The 19,236-nt window shown below is 32.0% G+C and overlaps 1 protein-coding gene across 2 annotated transcripts in view; it reads right to left on the bottom strand.

Annotated features, from left to right (window-relative positions):
• Positions 1-19,236, bottom strand: part of LOC126769665 (semaphorin-2A) — a 338,220-nt gene that overhangs the window by 31,074 nt on the left and 287,910 nt on the right. For both annotated transcript variants that reach the window (XM_050488552.1, XM_050488551.1), the window contains 4 exons: positions 14,332-14,419; positions 13,062-13,113; positions 12,744-12,806; positions 7,946-8,053 (listed from right to left, as the gene is read on the bottom strand). In XM_050488552.1, the coding sequence (XP_050344509.1) occupies positions 7,946-8,053; positions 12,744-12,806; positions 13,062-13,113; positions 14,332-14,419 (311 nt within the window). The remainder of the gene's footprint in view (positions 1-7,945; positions 8,054-12,743; positions 12,807-13,061; positions 13,114-14,331; positions 14,420-19,236) is intronic.

Here is a 19,236-nt window from a genome sequence, read left to right as displayed (position 1 = left end):
AAATAGCTGTGTATGTATAATATATTGATATTGAGGCTGCGACTATTGGAAGAATTTAAAAATATTTTAGAGCAAATGGGCCACCTGATGGTAAGTGTGGCCACGACCGCCCATAGAAGATTGTGATAAACGAAATATTAACCATACGTTACATCGCCAATTCGCCACCGAGATTGATAAGATGTTATGTCCCTTATGCTTGTAGCTATGTGTATTGGCCAAACCGGAACGCAACAACACTAAATTTAGTGGTAGAATCATCGTGAAGTCATCTAGTGACAATAATCGGAATTCAATACAAATCGCATTTAACGTGAACGCTTTCGAATACGAAAAAAAAAATCGCACTAGGCACAATTAACGCATGCAGTCAATTGATAATATTTTTTTATATTTCAGTTAAAATTTCTAAATAAACCCTATTCAATAACAAACGAGTTTATTACTTATTAATAATGAATAAATTATATTTTTTTTAAGGTCACTTATTAACCGGTAATTAGTTACCGTTATTATATTTCGAATAAATGTAACGATAATCAGATCTTAATACAATACTGGTATAATATTAAAAAAGGTCTAGGGTTCAAATCCAGAGTCAAATTGGTAAAAGTTATTAATTTTTGCAACAGCCTGAAGTTTATAGTGTTGCAATCCTTTACTTTAAAACAGAAAGAAAAATAAAGCATACAAGGCTGTTGCTTCTGAGCTTGATAGTTTTGTGCTGGATGCCTTAACAGATTCTGAGAAAGGGGGGATAGAGAGCGTGTGTTTGCAGCAAACTTTCTTAATTCATCCTTCATTTCATTAAACAGAATCTAAGTTATTATCAAACAAAAATGACAATAGACGGTCAAAACTTTACGTGCCATTAAATATGCATTATAGGAATGAAACTATTCTGTATAATATATTTGGTAAATCAATGTTGTATTTCCTCTGTATTTATATTATGTATAGTTTATGCATATGAGGTTATGTTTTAGTGTTGATTGAAACAATATGCATATATTATTTAGTCATCGTACGTTATTGTGATGGGGTGGCTTTGAAACACAAAGGATCTTTAAATTACAGGATGCCGCGGGTGAAGTTTTGGCAACTCTGTCACTATCAGATAATGAGATCGAACGAACTTTGTCATATGAAATGTATATCGTAATGGTGGCGATGAAATATTATATTTGTATCAGATTATATTTATTTATTGATATTTGGTTAACATAACAAGTTTATAACTATTATGATAGTAATAGACAGTAGTACAAAAGGTTATTTTATCTTTCTTTCAAAAGCCTTCACAAAACCATTTTAAATTGTTGGATGCTACATATAGTTGCCTGTGAGTAAATCAGCAGCAAGTGATAGAAATAAAAATACGGCCCAAGGATGGTTATTATTATATATATTAACTTATTAAAGTATAAATAAGGTTAAGACTAAACAATTTAATGTAAACTATGATAAAATTTACAATTTATGCTAAACAAGCTAACTATTAAAGAAAACTTAAAATTAAAAGATAACCGTTTAGTTAATGAATATAAAATGTACTTTAAAGTTATAGATAAAACATTACAACCCTTCTCATCTGTAACAGCCTGTTAATGTCCCACTGCTGGGTTAAGACCTCCTCTCCCTTTTGAGGAGAAGGTTTTAGAGCTTATTCCACCACGCTGCTCCAAAGCGGGTTGGTAGAATACACATATGGCAGAATTTCAATGAAATTAGACACATGCACGTTTCCTCGCGATGTTTTCCTTCACCGTCAAACATGAGATGAATTATAAACACAAATTGAAAATTGAAAATTCAGTGGTGCTTGCTTGGGTTTGAACCCATGATCATCGGTTAAGATTCACGCGTTTAAACCACTAGGCCATCTCGGCATACTAGACAACCACTAGGCTTCTCGTCTAATTAAACTATAAATAAGGATTAAACAAAAATAGTAACTTTAGAAATTAAAACTAAATAAACAAAATTACAACCGAGTTAATAATTGCAACCAAAAGCCACTAAATGTAATAATGAAATCAATGAAAAAATACCTAAAATATTAAACGAAACAGTGACAACACAAATTTCGAAAGGTCACTCTACTCCGGAAAATCTGGATACCGCGATTGATTGGATACCAGAAATTGACGTATTAATCACACCACCATCTATGTTCTAATGACCGCATCATCATATACATATTATTAAAACAAAAATACGTACGTAAACTTTAACTTTTGACAGATTCAACCGATTTTGTTCAAACAAAGATTAAGCAGAACCTTGAAATACTTTTTATAATAATTTAGTTATTTCAATTTGTAATTTTTAGCCGTTTCCAAGATTAGCCTGGACAAACAGACAGACAGACAAACAAAATTAAAAAAATATATTGTTTTTGGTTTTGGTAACTCGTAAGTAGGCATATTAATTTTAAAAGAGGCAGTTATTTTGAAATCACAGACAGTTACTTCAATTTTATTTATTTTTATTGATTATTTACATCATCAATGGATCACCAACCTTGGGAACAAAGATGTTTTGTTCCTTGTCCTTGTAGTTTCACTCACTCACTAACTATTATTTCGAGTTTTCCTGTCCATGTTATCATAGACACTATGTGTAATATGAAAGCTCAGTGGTAATGGTCCAAATTTGAAGTCACTTTCTAAAGTTAAGTACTCTATCACGTCTTAACACATAAGGGGTTTTTATTCTATGAAACCAATTCAATATTCAGACAAATTAAAAAGATACTTGTAAAAAACTCAATATCTCTGATACATACTTGCATGTTAAAGGTTAGCTTGTCGCCGTACGGTGAAAAGTTACTACTATAGTGAAATCGATAGTAGACAATTCTAAGTGAGTTCTTATGAACTCAATTTTTTTATTAAAACAATAATAAACATTCGTTACCATTTCAATAAAGTCAATTATAATGTAGCGTTTGTAAAATGTGCTAATAATTAATCGTTGTAACGTTTTAAATAGAAGAATAAAGCAAATATTTCATTAAAGGAAGTTTAAACTGTAATAGTAATTGTTCTACAAATTTCAAAGCATTACAGTGTTTACAACCTGTACCTTTATGCGGCGCTATCACAAAACAACGTGCAATGAATGTAACAGCAGGCGATATTGGCTCCTAATTCTGAATGGGATAGATACTGCACCTGAGCGCTGAGCTACGTTGTCGCGTGAAATATGGGTTTGGATTGTACATGCTAACCGTAAACATGTGTATACAATATACATATATATAGATATCGCGAAAACGTCTTGGAACATTCAAATTTCGAAATTTTCAAGTGTTCATTTTTTAAGTTGGAAGATTCCGGAGAATATTGGTATATTATGAGGATCGAAGAAATACAGATTAATAATTATTGTAATACTCATGACTTGAGTAGATGTAATGTCATACAAAACTTTATTCTAAAGGTGTTGTTAATTCACTTACTCGTGCCATATAAAAGTTACATTTTATGGAGTATTTGTATTTAAGGCATTATGTAAAAGTTCCGTAAAAATATAAAATTGAAAATCATTTTTGATTACGTTCACGTCTCCGAAGTAACTTTACAAAATCTGTACATAAATAAGTTTAAAAGCGAATATTAGGTTTGTCATAACTGATGTTCGGCAAAACTTCAATTTGCTGCGCTCCCACAGAAACTTTGCCCCCGTGTTTCGCATATCAACATTGCTTAGTTCAGAACGAAGCATTCGCCGTAAGAAAACAACTGTACGAGCACTGAAGCAAGTTTCCTTCATAAACTCATGTTTGCGATCCACCCACTAGAATCTTAATGAGAGAAAACGATAAAAATGTTCGAGTATAACGTCTGAATAGCTACTGTTTTAGACGTAGTTCGTATTAAGTTTAACGGCTAGCGTAAATTCTAGTAGGAAAATGTTTATATGAGAACATCTGCGTGCGAGCTGAATGCACTATACGGCTTATAAAGTGATTTTGCAGAGTGCTCTCGACGCGGCGGCGACGGCGTCGCGGCCTACACTCGTTATAATTGTGGTAATGACGGCGGCGTATGACACTAAACAAGTAGATCGCCGCAGCCAATTGAAATAAAATATACGTTTAAATTTCCACATGAAAAAATATGGCTAGTGCAGCTTATTTCACTACCACTACTACAATTTATATGCGATTAATTTTAAAATTTTCATTACTTAATGAAAATCGAAATGCTTTTTAAAATACGTTTGAATTTATCAATATATTCTTTTAGCGCAATTTATAATTCTTTTATGAAATATCAATCATCATCAATTTAATATTTTCGCATAACAAGACCATACCTTTATTACTTTTATTTCAGTCGTGTGCAACAAAGTCGTGTGTACAGATTTAACGTTTTCAATTTAAATGGGAACAATCAATAAGCGGGGCTTATCGCATTTTATTCGAACAAGATGAATGCGATGTGTTTTAAATCTGCTAGCTATACAAATTGTTCTATTGTTATGCGGATGATGCAAGAGTACGTTTATATGATATCGTTGACGTTTTAAGAGTCACAATATTTTTTTAAATACGTTTTGTTTTTCAATTACTTTCACCAAAGACCTTAGTAAAGATCACATTAAAAATCGTTACGTGCTATTTTAAATAAATTATTGTTTTATAGAAATGCCAATAGTTGAAAATGTACTTGTGTGATTTTTTTTAACAGTTTACAATAAATGAATGTAATCTTTTAAATGTTTAGTATGTTTAAATAATTGTATTTTACTTTGGGGTTTTTAGTTTAAATGTCGTCTCGTAAATGTGTAAACAGGATCTAATGGTAACAAACGATACCTTTGTTTGTTTCGAATCACTTTCGTTTTATTACTCACAGTGACTAATCTTTTCAGGATAACGATTGCATTTGATTGTTTTTTATTCTCTTACAGTAAGCAACGTTGCGGGTGTTTCAAGTCTATGTTTACTTAATGTTTTATTTATGCTGATATGCTATAGAGCTTTATTTTGAATAAAATTATGTGTAAATATTATGTGTACATTTATTAATTTTATTGTTACTGGTTTGCTGTGGACAAAAAATGGCGGAAGTTGTTGAGTAATCACTCTAGGATTGTATTAAATAACTCTCCCAATTAAATTCCTAACCTAGTATAAAAAAATATATTGTTGATTTAGTTAAAAGGGATATTAACTACACGTTTTTTCATTATAATTTAAAAAAGGAGATTAATAACTATGTTCATTGGAATGTTTTCCTGGTATAGATGTAGTATATAAATGTAATATAAAGTTAGTAGAAATACTTTAGCCCGAGTGAGTTGCGATTTTTATGTGACAATAGAACTGCGCTTCGCATTTGTGGTGTATAAAAAAACGGCAGCCAAAGAAGTGACGTTTTTAATTGAATATTTTGTGACAGTATCTTCGGACTTATAAGTTTATTTTAAAATGATGGAATCGACATTTATTATAAAAAATAGTATTTTTATCATCGCCCGAACACGAAAATGAAACAATAAACATCAAGCGGTTGGAATGCAATCGCGTCTGTCATTTGTTTCCGATGTCCCTCCGATCGAAAACCGCCATTTGTAACAGAATAGATATAAATTGGTGGTTGCAGTAAGGCTACGCACACACATTATGAGGCAGCCTTAAGACGGGATGTGATTAAATTTAAAAATATTTTACTCCTCTAAAAGTAGATAGGTACTATAACTAAGTACTATTCTATATTGAATAAAGTCGTTGAATCAAAACGTTGGTTTATGCGCGTCTGTGTGATTCGGTTAATATATGTATGTGTATATTTCTTTAAATATTTTGTTCGAACCTAATATTTCATAGAAATTATGGATCATGTATCAATTATATACAAAATAGTATGTGCAATCGTCCTGTAGCAAGTGCGTCACCGCTACTAGCCTATCAATTGCGTACATGTGATTTCACTCAATTTTTGAAACTGACGCGCCCTTACCCTAGTGAGGGAGTGAACGCATTACTCAAACCACAGATTATACCGCAATATTTTTGACTTAATATTTATAATATGACATCTGAGAATAAATTAAATAAACCACATTTCGATCGCGAGATTAAAAATTAAATTACGTCCAAGCAGACCAAAGTTGATAGCGTCGTCAAAGTTTTTTGCAAACTTTTGTTGTACCCGAAAATTTCATTTAATTATTATAACAGGAAACCTTTTAATGTTTAATTAATGACAATTTTAATAATTTTAATCAAAGAGAAGTTTTTATTATATGAGAAATGTTGTCTCTATTAGTATTTTGCTCTGTGCAATATATTGGCGGGCAAGTATCAACATTCGCATTCACTGTTTCCTTCCCCACAAACCTAATATATTTTCAATTTTCAACCACACTGCGTTGTGTTTCCGACTTTTAATAGGATTTATCGTTTTAGATGTATCGTATATAAGTTAAGGCAATAAACATTTTGTTATCTTGATGTTTAATTAATAATAAATTAGATACTTGTGAATTCATGACAACTAATATATTAAGAATAATGTACGTTTTCATATTTAAAATAATAACAACATTTATCATTCTGACAATGTATTTCGGGAAAAGTGTGCGTTGGATAAAATGTAACCATTATTTTCGTTATCGGCGAGGACCGTCGACGGCGACCTAGCAGCGTCAGAACCGATGTGCTTTCGTGGCTTGTAATATCCTATTATGGTATTCATACTTTAAAAACGAAAATTTGCAAAACGCTCGTAAAAACTGCTATCCATTCGGCCTGAAACGCGATAAAACGTGTGAAGGGTCAAAACGACCGCCGATACATCATAAAATTATATGAAAGTCAAGAGCAGGGTAAGTGAGAGGTGAACAGAGCACAGTAAATTTATTGCGGTCTGCTTTCGATACCTATTGTGAAAAGCTTTTTTTATGACTTTAAAAAATAATTTAATAAAAATTTCTCGGCTTAACGCCGCGCCACACTCAGGCCGGCTCGAGTGGTCGAGTCCTGTTAAAGTACATGAAGCTTTGACATAAATATTGGGTTGGTTATATGGAAAGGAAATTTTCCATTCAAAATGTTTAGGACGTATATACATTTCCACGTAAAATTTTCATTGGTTGCAAGCTTTACGAAGTCGTTCGTTTAGAAACTTCAACGTGAAGGAAAAATCTGCTCTCATCTTACGGCGTCATTTGAAATCAGTATCCGTGAAATTTGTCGCGGTTCCTGGCGCGAAGCTATTGCTATACGTTGCGGGTGCATTTGCACGAAGAATGGAGGCTTAAGTAAGACTCGTGCAAAAACGTACAATAAAAGGAAATTTATTATTGTGTTTTATTTATGTAACATATGTGCGGATATCCTAGGAACTGTTGCGTCTTTGGCTCGTGTCCAAGGCTCATGTTAGGATAACTTGAAGTGGATCTAAAGATAATAATAGCCTGTAATGGTATAGTGCCAAGATATCCGGCTTAAGATAGACGGCTTTAAGTTAAAGCTCGTGTAATGTCCATTCCATTAACGTAGTTTTGTTGCCAAGGTTTGTTTAATTAAATATACGAATCATTTTAGTTAAACGAAATTTTTATGATTATGAGTGTAAAAATATATTTTATCCTTTGAAGAGTTAGTTAAGGTGAAAAGAACACTTAACAATGGGATTTCAACGTAATTATTCTTTGTTTTTGTCACTTTGTATTTAACGAGTAAATATAGTCTCAAAATGTTATACAGTACAATAAAAATATGCTACTTATAGTTGGCGTTAGAATTTCATTTGATTTCAGAAGTCGTTGGATCATTTTCAAAGACGAGAACTTCTTATTTCACTAGTGACATTGCAATTGTATGGATTTTTTTCAATCGTATCAATTTTAAGGTCAATTTCACTTGATGAAATTAAAAAAGCAATATTAAAAAATTGTCAAATGTAATATTAAATATAGTAACACTCACATAAAGCACCCAATCTTTAGGGCTGTGGGCATTTGTTCCGCAGACGTACAGTCTTGATCCATCCCCCATTGGCTGGATCACTCTGACGTGATTTCGGCAATCGAAGTGCTGTAACAGAAAACAATATTAACAAATGCAAGAGAATATACATAATTGCCAAGTGTGTTTATTCGACGTTCACTATTTTGTTTGCATAGACAAGAGAGAAATGGTTTTTTGATTTGCCCCAGAGAATCAATTTATTTCTAGTAAGTATAGTATATATCGATCCAGGCTATAAGCAAATACCAAACGGAGTTTCATTAAAACCTATCCAATGGTTTCTATGTGATTTGTTCATAGATATATAGACAATATTCTCAATATTTTGCTTCGATATTGAATGATTTATAAAAAATTTACGTACAAACGTAGCTTGGTTATAGTTTTATCTACCTGTATATTTATCTATCTTCTAGCTGTATATATAGCATTTATATTGAAGTCTAATTGGCGATCTTTAATTCGAAATTATAGTATATTATTCTTATATTCCTATCAAGCGAAAAATTTTCTAAGCGTTAAGTTTGAGCTAGGAGTCAGGACGATAATAGCCTAAGAGCCGAAACTGCGAAAATGCGAAGGCCCGTAAACCATTGCACTTTTGACCCTCATAAACACGAATTATTGTAACCATGAATGTTTTACATGTCTTTGACTTCGTTACATTATTTTGTTGGTAAAAACTTTAATGTGAACATATTATTATTTATAAGCTTTTTAATAAATTTGAGGTCTCGGCGCGTCTGTCTGTATGTATGTTCGGGCTAATTACAGAAACTACGACGTGGATTTCTATTCCGTTTTCACTGATATCATTTATTTTATATTGTAAAATAGCTAATGTTTTAATAATATCTTTATATATTAAGTTATATGAAAATAATGTACTATACATTGTTTCAGGAATAAACAGGACTTTTTCCTCTTAAATAGTTCTAAAGAAAAGGCTGAGGCAGTATAATATTTCTATCTGCTTAATAATACCCCTGTGAGTCCGGGGCGGGTCTCTAATAATATAGAAATGTTATTTTTTATTTAGTGGAAACATTTATTAAATATACGATAACTTTTTAGGTTATAATTCTAACGTAAATGGTTAAATGTATTTATTATTATAAATTACTATACAGTGTTCTAATTCTACTAATCGGCAGTTATTTTAGGTAAAGAGCCATTGAAGTTTCATGCATAAATCAGAATCGAGGCTAATTACTACAGTTAATTCACTCATTCTCTTACATTTCAATCAAAATTGGTGCAATACGGATAATTGGTTAGCCGATACGATAAATAAATGAACTGCAATGAAGGAATACATATTGGGTGCATCGAAAATTTTATCGAAATAATAGTAATTCGGGCAAGTGTGGGTGAGTGTTCGCTGGCTGTGATTATGCAAATTTGCGTCCAACATAAATATTGAACGGGACATTAATATTCCGTACGACAGGAATATGCGATGACCGCTTTAGTGAATAAAACGCGGCTCAAAATGAACGATTGCTCCGTGTTTGCGTTTATTAGGTTTTGTTATTATTGTGCAATACGACACACCTGATTTGGTCTTGATGAAATAAAATTATTTTGTTTTAGTCATATAGTAATATTTTTACATAAGTAAATGTTGCAGCCCTGTGGCGCATGAGGAGAAGTTATTTTCATAGTTATCAATTTCATCGAAACTATAAATTAATCGCAAATCTTTTATTATTATTTTTTTTTTTATAGAATAGGAAGGTGGACGAGCATATGGGCCACCTGATGGTAAGTGGTCACCAAACGCCCTTAGACATTGGCATTGTAAGAAATGTCAACCATCACTTATAGCCAATGCGCCACCAACCTTGGGAACTAAGATTTTATGTCCCTTGTGCCTGTAATTACACTGGCTCACTCACCCTTCAAACCGGAACACAACAATATCAAGTACTGCTGTTTTGCGGTAGAATATCTGATGAGTGGGTGGTACCTACCCAGACGAGCTTGCACAAAGCCCTACCACCAGTAGTAGTTGTACAGTACAGTACAGTAACAGCCTGTTAATGTCCCACTGCTGGGCTAAGGCCTCCTCTCCCCTTTTGAGGAGAAGGTGTAGTAATAATAATAAGTAGTAGTTGAGTGAAGTATAAAGTCAAAAATGAAAGGCTCGTTATAATTTAGTAACGAAATTGCAAGGAATAAAAATGCATCTGAATCGTTCCATACATGTCAAAAAAAAAAAAATCTAATTCAAAACACATTTTAACAATAACCTCAAATCGTTTAAACGAAGTTGCGTTTACGGTTTGTATGCAATAAAGTTTAAAACCGAGATCGTTACGTCAAAAACTGTAAAATGTTATTAAAATCACCAGTTGTTTTGACATATTTTGAAAAGCAATATAGTAAGTTGTACGAATAGATGGGCCTGCGGTAGCCGCGGCGGGACGAGAGATTGAAACTAATTTTCTCGACGTCACGACGAAAGCCGTCCACGAGCACGACTATTGTACGGATATTCTGTCAGATTTTGAAATTTACGAAATACAGGACGGAATAGAAATACCACAAATGCTTTTTGTCCCGGTCGGGCTGTCACGTTGCTTGATTTAAGAGTTATCATACGAGTGGCTTTTCTATTTTGCTTACAAATTGAGATTTTAAACTTCCATCATTATCTTAGTTTGTTTGAATAGTTTAGTATTTACGATAGGCACGGCATAAATGAACAAATAGTTCAAGTCATTTGTTAGTTCGTAAAAACTTACGCCACACTCTCTTAGATTCGGCCTCACAGAGGTAACTTTGCTGGAGATTGTTCTAAAGTAATTATCGGATTAATATACTTAGAACGTTTCAGCCGTTGTACTGACGTGAACAGAAGTGTTTTGCGCTCGGAAACAATCAGAATTAAGCAGGAGAACAATCAGGCTCACGTCTAAGTTTCTTTTAACGGCACTTAGCCGGGCTCTCGCATAACTTCATTCGGAACGAATGCTTTCGATTGGTCCATTTCGTTAATTATTCGCCACTTTGTACGTAAGTAGATTTACGGCGGACTTTACTTTTCCTTGCGTTTTTTTAACAAATGGTTTTCTCACTGAACTGTACTTATTTTTTTAACATCAAATAGCTTCTTGGTGCTGATATACGAACTCAATTTGCATTGCTAACGACGAATACTATACTTGTTTTTCTTGGTGACGATTCTTTAAGTAACTTTACGTTCTATGTAGAGTACTGTTATTTTAGACGCTGTTAGGCAAATGATCTTGTACCTCGATATATTATTCTTATAATATAAATAATAAAATCGTATATAAAATACACAATATAGTCTTAGAGAGTATAATAATAATATAAATTTGAAGCAACTTGTAATTATAAATAATTGTTCTTATCTACCATTTTTTCCCGGTTACTTTAACAAAGAAAGCAAGCAAGGAACTTTAATCGGTAAAACGAGTCGGTTCTGTGACCGCTTACAGAATATCGCCGACGGCGTTTTTCCAGCCTCTTTCGTGTTACGACATCGTGTTTAGAGAAAGGAAAACTCGTCTACAGCGCGAAACTTTGATTATAGCTTTCACGAGTAGTCGTTCCTCCCACGATCAGGGTGATAGACTCGGGGATATTTCTTTTTTATGGCCCTCTTTAATACTAATAAAACAAATTTACTTTTTTCTTCATAGCAAGAGTTGAAGGGTAGCATGTGGTCTATTGCCTTCCTTCCGCACTATTACTAAAGTTCGATCTTTTACTAGCGTAGCTTGTTCGATATATGCTCGTGTGGTAAAATGCTTGACTTTTTCTAATTTATTGAACATTCTTAGGTATGTTAGGAATACGAAACGTTTTTATTATGTAATTTATTTTATTTAAATTCTTATATAACGTTGTATATTTCTTGTGATTGAGTATTGAATATTTTTTTAGTTGTAACATTTTATAATATGTCAATCTGTTAACGAATAAAACAAAGAAATTCATCAAAAACGTTTCATAGTGATAAGAAAACACAATAAAAAACATCACTATTACTTATTGTCGAGTTAACGGTAGACTGTCACACGTGCCCTTAGTAACTATAGTGAATAAAAACTTACATAAGTCAATAAATGGAACAAAATATCGTGCAACAATAACATCAATAAAGTACTAGTTATATCAATTACAAACATTGCAGTACCCTATAACAGAGTGTCAGTCGAGCGTAGAAATCACTCGCGTCTTGCGCATTATCGAATTAGTGAATCGTGCAGTGCGGTAACTCGCAACAATCACCCAATCTTCGGAGACGGGGAATAAAACAAATATTGCTTTTACGCCACGATTGTAAATCAAAATTAACGGCCTTAATATAGCGAGTGGAACGTAGCTTTGAGCTCCCGCTATGAAATATGCCGCCGCCCGCCGCTCAGTTAAAAATGGGATTAATCCCTGATGGAAATAGTGCTAGTTGTGTGCAATTTTGCGCCGAACAAAGGAGTTTCAATTGATTTAATGAGGCAATAATGGCAACTTCTCTACGGTTAAGTGCGCTAAATTTATCATGAAACTGGATCTAGGGTATTTTATTTCTCAGTTTTAGATATCGGATGAATTTACAATGTTGTTTTAGTCGCAAGTAATATTTAAATTAACATTTATACATTACAATCATGTTGGCTTTATGTTAATAACTGTAAATATGTAATACAAAAATATACACTGAACTTAGTAAATTTATATTTTATTATGATTTTACAAGTAGATTTATTAAACAATAAATACTTACTTCAGATTTTCCCTTGGAGACACATTGAGCAACATTGCTGGGTTCCAGATTTATGGAATCTCTCTGCGAACAATGAAATTTCAATTTATAGCCTTATTAAAAAAAACTGCGCCAGACATAAAACCTTCTTTGTGACCTTTTTATCAAAAACTTTATTTGCTTTACAATTTTTTATAAATTTATATATTTAATATTTACAAATATTATATAAAGAATATGCTCAATTTATAATATTCGTAATATGAATTTTTGCGTCCAAGTGGTAACACTTCAATAATAAAAAAATATATAATATTTATACATTTATTTAAAACTTACATCACAGTGTGACGAGCTGATGTTGTTCATGTTAAGTCGATATAGTCGATCCCTGTAAAAAAAATAAGTTTATTTAAGTACAGTGTACATATGCATTAAGGATAAAAGACATATTTTATTTGTATATTTAAATTTAAAGTTTATATTCATAAAGGTTGTTTTAGTAGCAGAATACGTAATGACTTTTAAAGCATTTATTGAATGATCGCTTTATTGTCAAAAATGAGTCCTTTTAACAAAGTCACGAAGTTTCCGTGAGACAATATCAATGATTGTGTTTTGAAAACGTTTTACAACAGAAAATGAGAAGTATATTACGACGGCCGTTTAACGTACAATCAATTTATTGTGATACTATAATAATAAAATATTTGGATCGATTTTGTGTCTGGGTTGGGTTCTATCCAACGAATGCTATGGGGATTTGCTGTGTTCTGGTTTAACTGTTAAATTTGAGCCAGTGTAATGTACGTGTACAAGGGATATAACATCATAGATCTCGTAGTTGTAGTCACATTGGCTGTGCTACAACTGGTTTATATTCGTTACAGAGCTAGTGTCTATGGGAGACCATTTATCATTAGGCTTAACTTTTATATATTTCCACGATAAATATATTTAAAACAGTAATTTTAAAGCTATTGACTACTTTTTATGTATCCAGAAAAAAAAAAATATAAGAATGGTGTGTTTTGAATACAAGTTATAATTATATACTTAGTAGCTGCTGGTCCCGACTTCGAACGGGTGAAAAGGTATTTTATATTTTTGTTAAAAAAATCCTGGTACCCGCAGCGCCACCTAACGGATAAAATGTAAAATAAACCTTCTAGGGACCGCCTATTTCTATAGTCGTTAACAAATAGTTCAGTCATATAGACACGTACAGAAGAATAAAATATATAGGTTACAGAGACCTAAGATAGATCAGTGGTTACAAGCCGTGTTCTATCATTCATCTACATTGAAGATTGCAGGTTAAAGCCTGGCAAGTAGCACTACGTTATCATATGTTTAATTGTGTATGTAATTCATCTCGTGTTCTACACGAGGAAAACATTATCAGAAAACCTGTGTGTATTAAATTAAATTCTGTCACATGTGAACAAAACTCCAAAACTATAAGAAGTTTTTCAAAGAACGGATGTATTTTCCCAGAAGGTTATGTACAGACGTTACTATAGGTTATACAATAATTCTACTGCATTGAATGTTTTAAGTCCACCCATTATCTGCATGTATGTAGCAAATAGCGAAATATGAAACTTACATCGCTCCGACGTAGAGCGCATCGCGTTTGGAATCCACAAAGAAGGTTCTATAGTAGAGTGTGCCGCAGGAGAATTCTCGTACATGATCTGAAAATAAGGAAATATTTCTATGAATTTTTGTATACTATATATTTAATATATAAGTTGTTGAATGTTGAAAAAAATGGTACAAATTATATTTTTGACGTAATGTTTGATAAGATTATAATAATAATTATAATATCCTGGGACATTTTTGACACACGGTTATCTGATTCCAAATTAAGCTTGTACAGAGCTTGTACTATGGAAACCAGACAACTGATATACTATTTTTCTTTTGTAAATACATGCTTATATAGATAATTACACCCTAGACTCAGGACAAACAGACATGTTCATGCACACAAATATCTGGCCTGGGTCGGAGTCGAACCCACAACCTTTGGCGTGAAAGGCAAGCATCCACCACCACGCCAACCGGCTCGTCAAATTGAAAATTAAATGTCGTATATAAAAATATATGATAGAAGTTATTTTTTACTTTATGTTCTAATATTAAAAATATTCTATAATTAAAGTTAAAATATCAACTATTTATTAAAATGAAATTAAATAGATTAGACGAAGCAGGTGGATTCGATCATAGTTAATATGTCAGATCAAAGAGCCTTTAATGTTTGCGTGTCAATGTAATTTATGATATTTAATATATAAAAGACTCGATTTCGATTCGACACTAATCGTATATGAATAATATTTTTATTGTATTAAAAAATCGTAGTGACTTTCTGCCTTCGTATAATTTAAGCAATTATTTCGTGTGTATCTATTATTAAAATATAATGTTCCATACTTCGTTGGGGATGAAGGCAGAGGGGATGAAGTCACGCACCAATCACCCAATAGTTTTACAACCAATAGTGATTCAAGTCGTAAGAATATATAGGAAATCGTAAACAAATTTACCACGAATCGTAAAAATCACGTGATCTCCATATAAATGAAATGTCAGTTTTTAAATGAAGCTTCGTAAATGTATATACGTATGTATTTTTTTATCTATGATCAATTTAATTGGAAATGATATATGCTATTTGTCTTGTTCCCTATTTTTTCATCTAATGACAGCAATATAAGGATTGAAATTTCGAACACTGAAGTTTTGAATGTAAGAAATTTTATAGTCTGCATGATACAGCTTTACAAATTCTCTTCTAAATAACGCCGAGAAATTTAAAAACCCAAACATCTCGCCTGACGAGTGAGCCTAGCTCGCGCGGAAGACTTTTCAATGTGCTTACCTTATTCGCTTGTCCGACGCCTCTATATGGAATATATTTTTCACGAAGCTAGCCGTCGCTGTCTTTTATACTGCACGAGTCTGCATTTTGTGTTGAATAAAGAAATTAAAGCCATGATTCGTTCTTCACAATATTTCGTTTTATTACTTTGAATCTCTTGAATTAAATATCGTGTTAAGGTTTTTTTATTAGAAGAATATATGTATTAAAATTAAAGATAAAATAGAACTGTTTATTTATTATCTGTATTTTATTAAATTCGTTGTCTCGTTTGACTGACTATGAAAGACCAGCTTTAAATGAAAGTCATTTGAAGATTTTGTTCCGTAATGAAAAAGTAACTAAGAAAGGATTTTGCAAAACTCTGATATTAAATAAACTCTGGTTCAACAACTCTGAGTTTAACTGTGGTGCTACACCCCCTCGGTTTTCGACTTTCAATCGACTCGTTCAACTTTTTTTAAATTTCGTGACATTATTATAAAAGTCCAAAGACAATATGTTTTACATGTACACAAAGCCTTTCGCTTAAAGCTACGACGAGTATTGCTATTTATATTTAGAAATTTACGGTATTGAGATTAATAATTTTAATATGTAATCGATAAATAACAGTAAAGTAAGTTAGCTTGTATCACCGATGCCTAAATAACAGACAAAATATTTGTTTCGTTGTACAATTCTTAATTACTAATTAAAATAAATCGATTAACAATATGATATTTTTTTAAAGAAACAGTATTTTTTAATATAAAACATGTAGTACTTTGAACATTAAAGTAAGTTCCAATATGCTAATACGAGGCGCAGGAACTTCGATTAATAGTCGCGATAAAGTGACAATGTTTCACAGTAAATGAAGTTAGAACAGGTAGTGCATTGGGTAGGGAATTGAGCAGGTGCAAATCAGGAATCGGTATTGCTGTTCGCGACGCCGCTGGGACGACAACCTTGTATCCTGAATTTGCATATGTGAGGTGTTCGATATTTTATTTACCGAAAGATACGGCGATGCGGTATTTGTGTATATCTACTGTTTTGACGTTACATAAAGACGCCTAGAAGACAATTTTCTATCGAAATTTCGCAGCACTGTATTACGTGATAGAATATAACGTACACTTCCCAAATACTTCCCTTAATAGGTTTTACAATAAAAATTCTGTCGTTCGCCAGAATGAGGGTGAAAAACCATATGACGTCACCACGTCATATGGTTTTACACTTATACACAATTATCTCAATTAACGACACGTAATATATTTTAGACGGACAAACGTTAATTTCTTTAAGAAAGTAAATAAGTTAATACTTCTTCATTTCTCTTTTAACAGATTACCTTAAAATGTAACTTTAAATTTTCAACAAAATGTAGTAAATTTTACACGATGAAATTTCTGAAGTACGACGCGGTAACACAACTCAAAGTTAGCACGTTTTAGTTATGTGACGGCGTTGCGCTATCTCTGCAAGTGTTCGTAATCATGTATTCAATGGCGATACATTTTTCATCACTCAATCTCCTTACACGAGAATTACGTTAAACTTCGTAGTTTTATAAAATATGATACATCGTATTTTGAGTTTATGTAACGGGTTTGTTATTAAATTGTTCAACGTGTAACATGTTTTCATTCTATGCAATTTACTATGGATTTTTATGATTTGATTACATGCGATTGAACTTAACGATAACTATGGAAATAATTTCAATCTATATTTATATTATCTGTTAACTACCGCTGTGCTATAAAAGTATTGCTTCTATTTAATTGTTTCAATTCGTAGCTAACATAAAAAGAACCTAAAATTATGACTGAGCTTTTGGTAAGAGTTTTAATCGTAACCGTAACAGCCTGTTAATGTTCCATTGCTGGGCTAGAGGCCTCCTCTCCCTTTTTTAAGGAGAAGGTTTGGAGCTTATTCCACCACGCTGCTCCAGTGCGGGTTGGTGGAATACACATGTGGCAGAATTTCAGTGAAATTAGACACATGAAGCTTCCTCACGATGTTTTCCTTCGCCGTAAAGCACGAGATGAATTATAATTAAGTATAAAAATTCAGTGGTACTTGCCCGGCTTTGAACCCACGATCATCGGTTAACATTCACGCGTTCTTACCACTGGGTTTTAAACATGTATGTCGAAATAATAATCCATCTGTGTTCCAAGTACGACGTAATTTAAATAGTCAGTAATTTTAATATGTCCGATTCCGATTGATTCCGAGATCCGTTCCGATTTTATTCGTATTTAAGTAATAGCATAATGTTTTAATGGTAGGTTATAGCTAATTTTTAAACAGATTATATATACTGATAGTATACGCGACAAATCGAAGACTTACTATTTTTCCTTTACTTTTAATACTCAAGTTTCTTGCAACTATATCTTATTCTAATAAGAATGTTCATATTATTTATCTTATGTAGTTGTGATGTTTCAGTTGAATGTATAGGCAGCTTATTTCTAAATGTCACTGAATACAGGAACAATATATATTTATAAAAACGGTTATTAAATATCAAGATTTGATAACATTATAAGCTTTAACTTTTGACGACGGAATTTTTAAGTACTTATTTTTATAATCGTATTAATTTGCTTGTTTATTTAAAAATAAACCATGTTATTTCACCACTTCAATCGTTTCAATCTTATCCGAAGCTGATTTGCATAAACATAGTTTATTTATTTAATGTTCTAACAAAGGCCTAGGATTCGGAGTATAATTATCGGGCGACCGTGCCATATCAAGATTCCAATGAGCCTTGTCGACACGCGAACCGTTTATCCCGTGACAGAAAACATGACCAATGCGTTCAGTCGTATTATTTTAGTAAATAATTTATTGAAGTATATAAAAAAAATATGTAGCACTATGATAGTGATATGAAATCTTTACTATACTAAATTGCCGTCAAATACTTGAGGTCCGCTGTACTGTGTTTTTCATTTATTGTTGCAATATTACATACTTAGAAGATTCCTTGATCATTATACAACAGCGTTGTTAAAAAAAAGACGCGCGCTAATTTAAAAGAGACAATTTTGTCGGTGGACAAAAAAGTTGAGTAATTCATTCATTATTGGCGCGACTTGTGATTTGTTGAATGTGTTCAAATATATTATTTTGATTTTTAAGACTGATCGAGTGAGCTATTTATATAAATTTGTATGATTTGGTGTTCTATTTTTAAAAAGACTAAGTCGAGATTTTTTTAAAATCAATTTCACTTCTGGATGCTAAATATATTTAATATTATAAAGATTATAAATTAGTGTCACTCGAAATTTAAACAAGTATTAGTAATATATATTATGTAAGATGTTTTTTAGTTAAATTAATGTTAGAAAAATTTTATTGTATTCAAAATAAAAGTTAAATTTGTACCGAATTGTTGATTTTCTTTCATGAGTGAATGAGCTTTTAATTATATTTTTAATTTTTTAAACATGATAAAAAACTTTCATTAATAATAAAAATTAGCCAGTTCCCAAAAAAAAAATATTAATTAATTAAGAAATATAAATATAATCTAGTTATTCTTGCTTATATTTCGAAATAGAGTAGATTTTATCTCTAGTATAAACGAGGTAGAACTTTTAATTAAACCTTATT

The sequence above is a fragment of the Nymphalis io genome, chromosome 7, assembly GCF_905147045.1.
Source record: "Nymphalis io chromosome 7, ilAglIoxx1.1, whole genome shotgun sequence".
Taxonomy (NCBI): Eukaryota; Metazoa; Arthropoda; class Insecta; order Lepidoptera; family Nymphalidae; genus Nymphalis; species Nymphalis io.
This window is presented reverse-complemented; position numbering and strand designations above follow the sequence as displayed.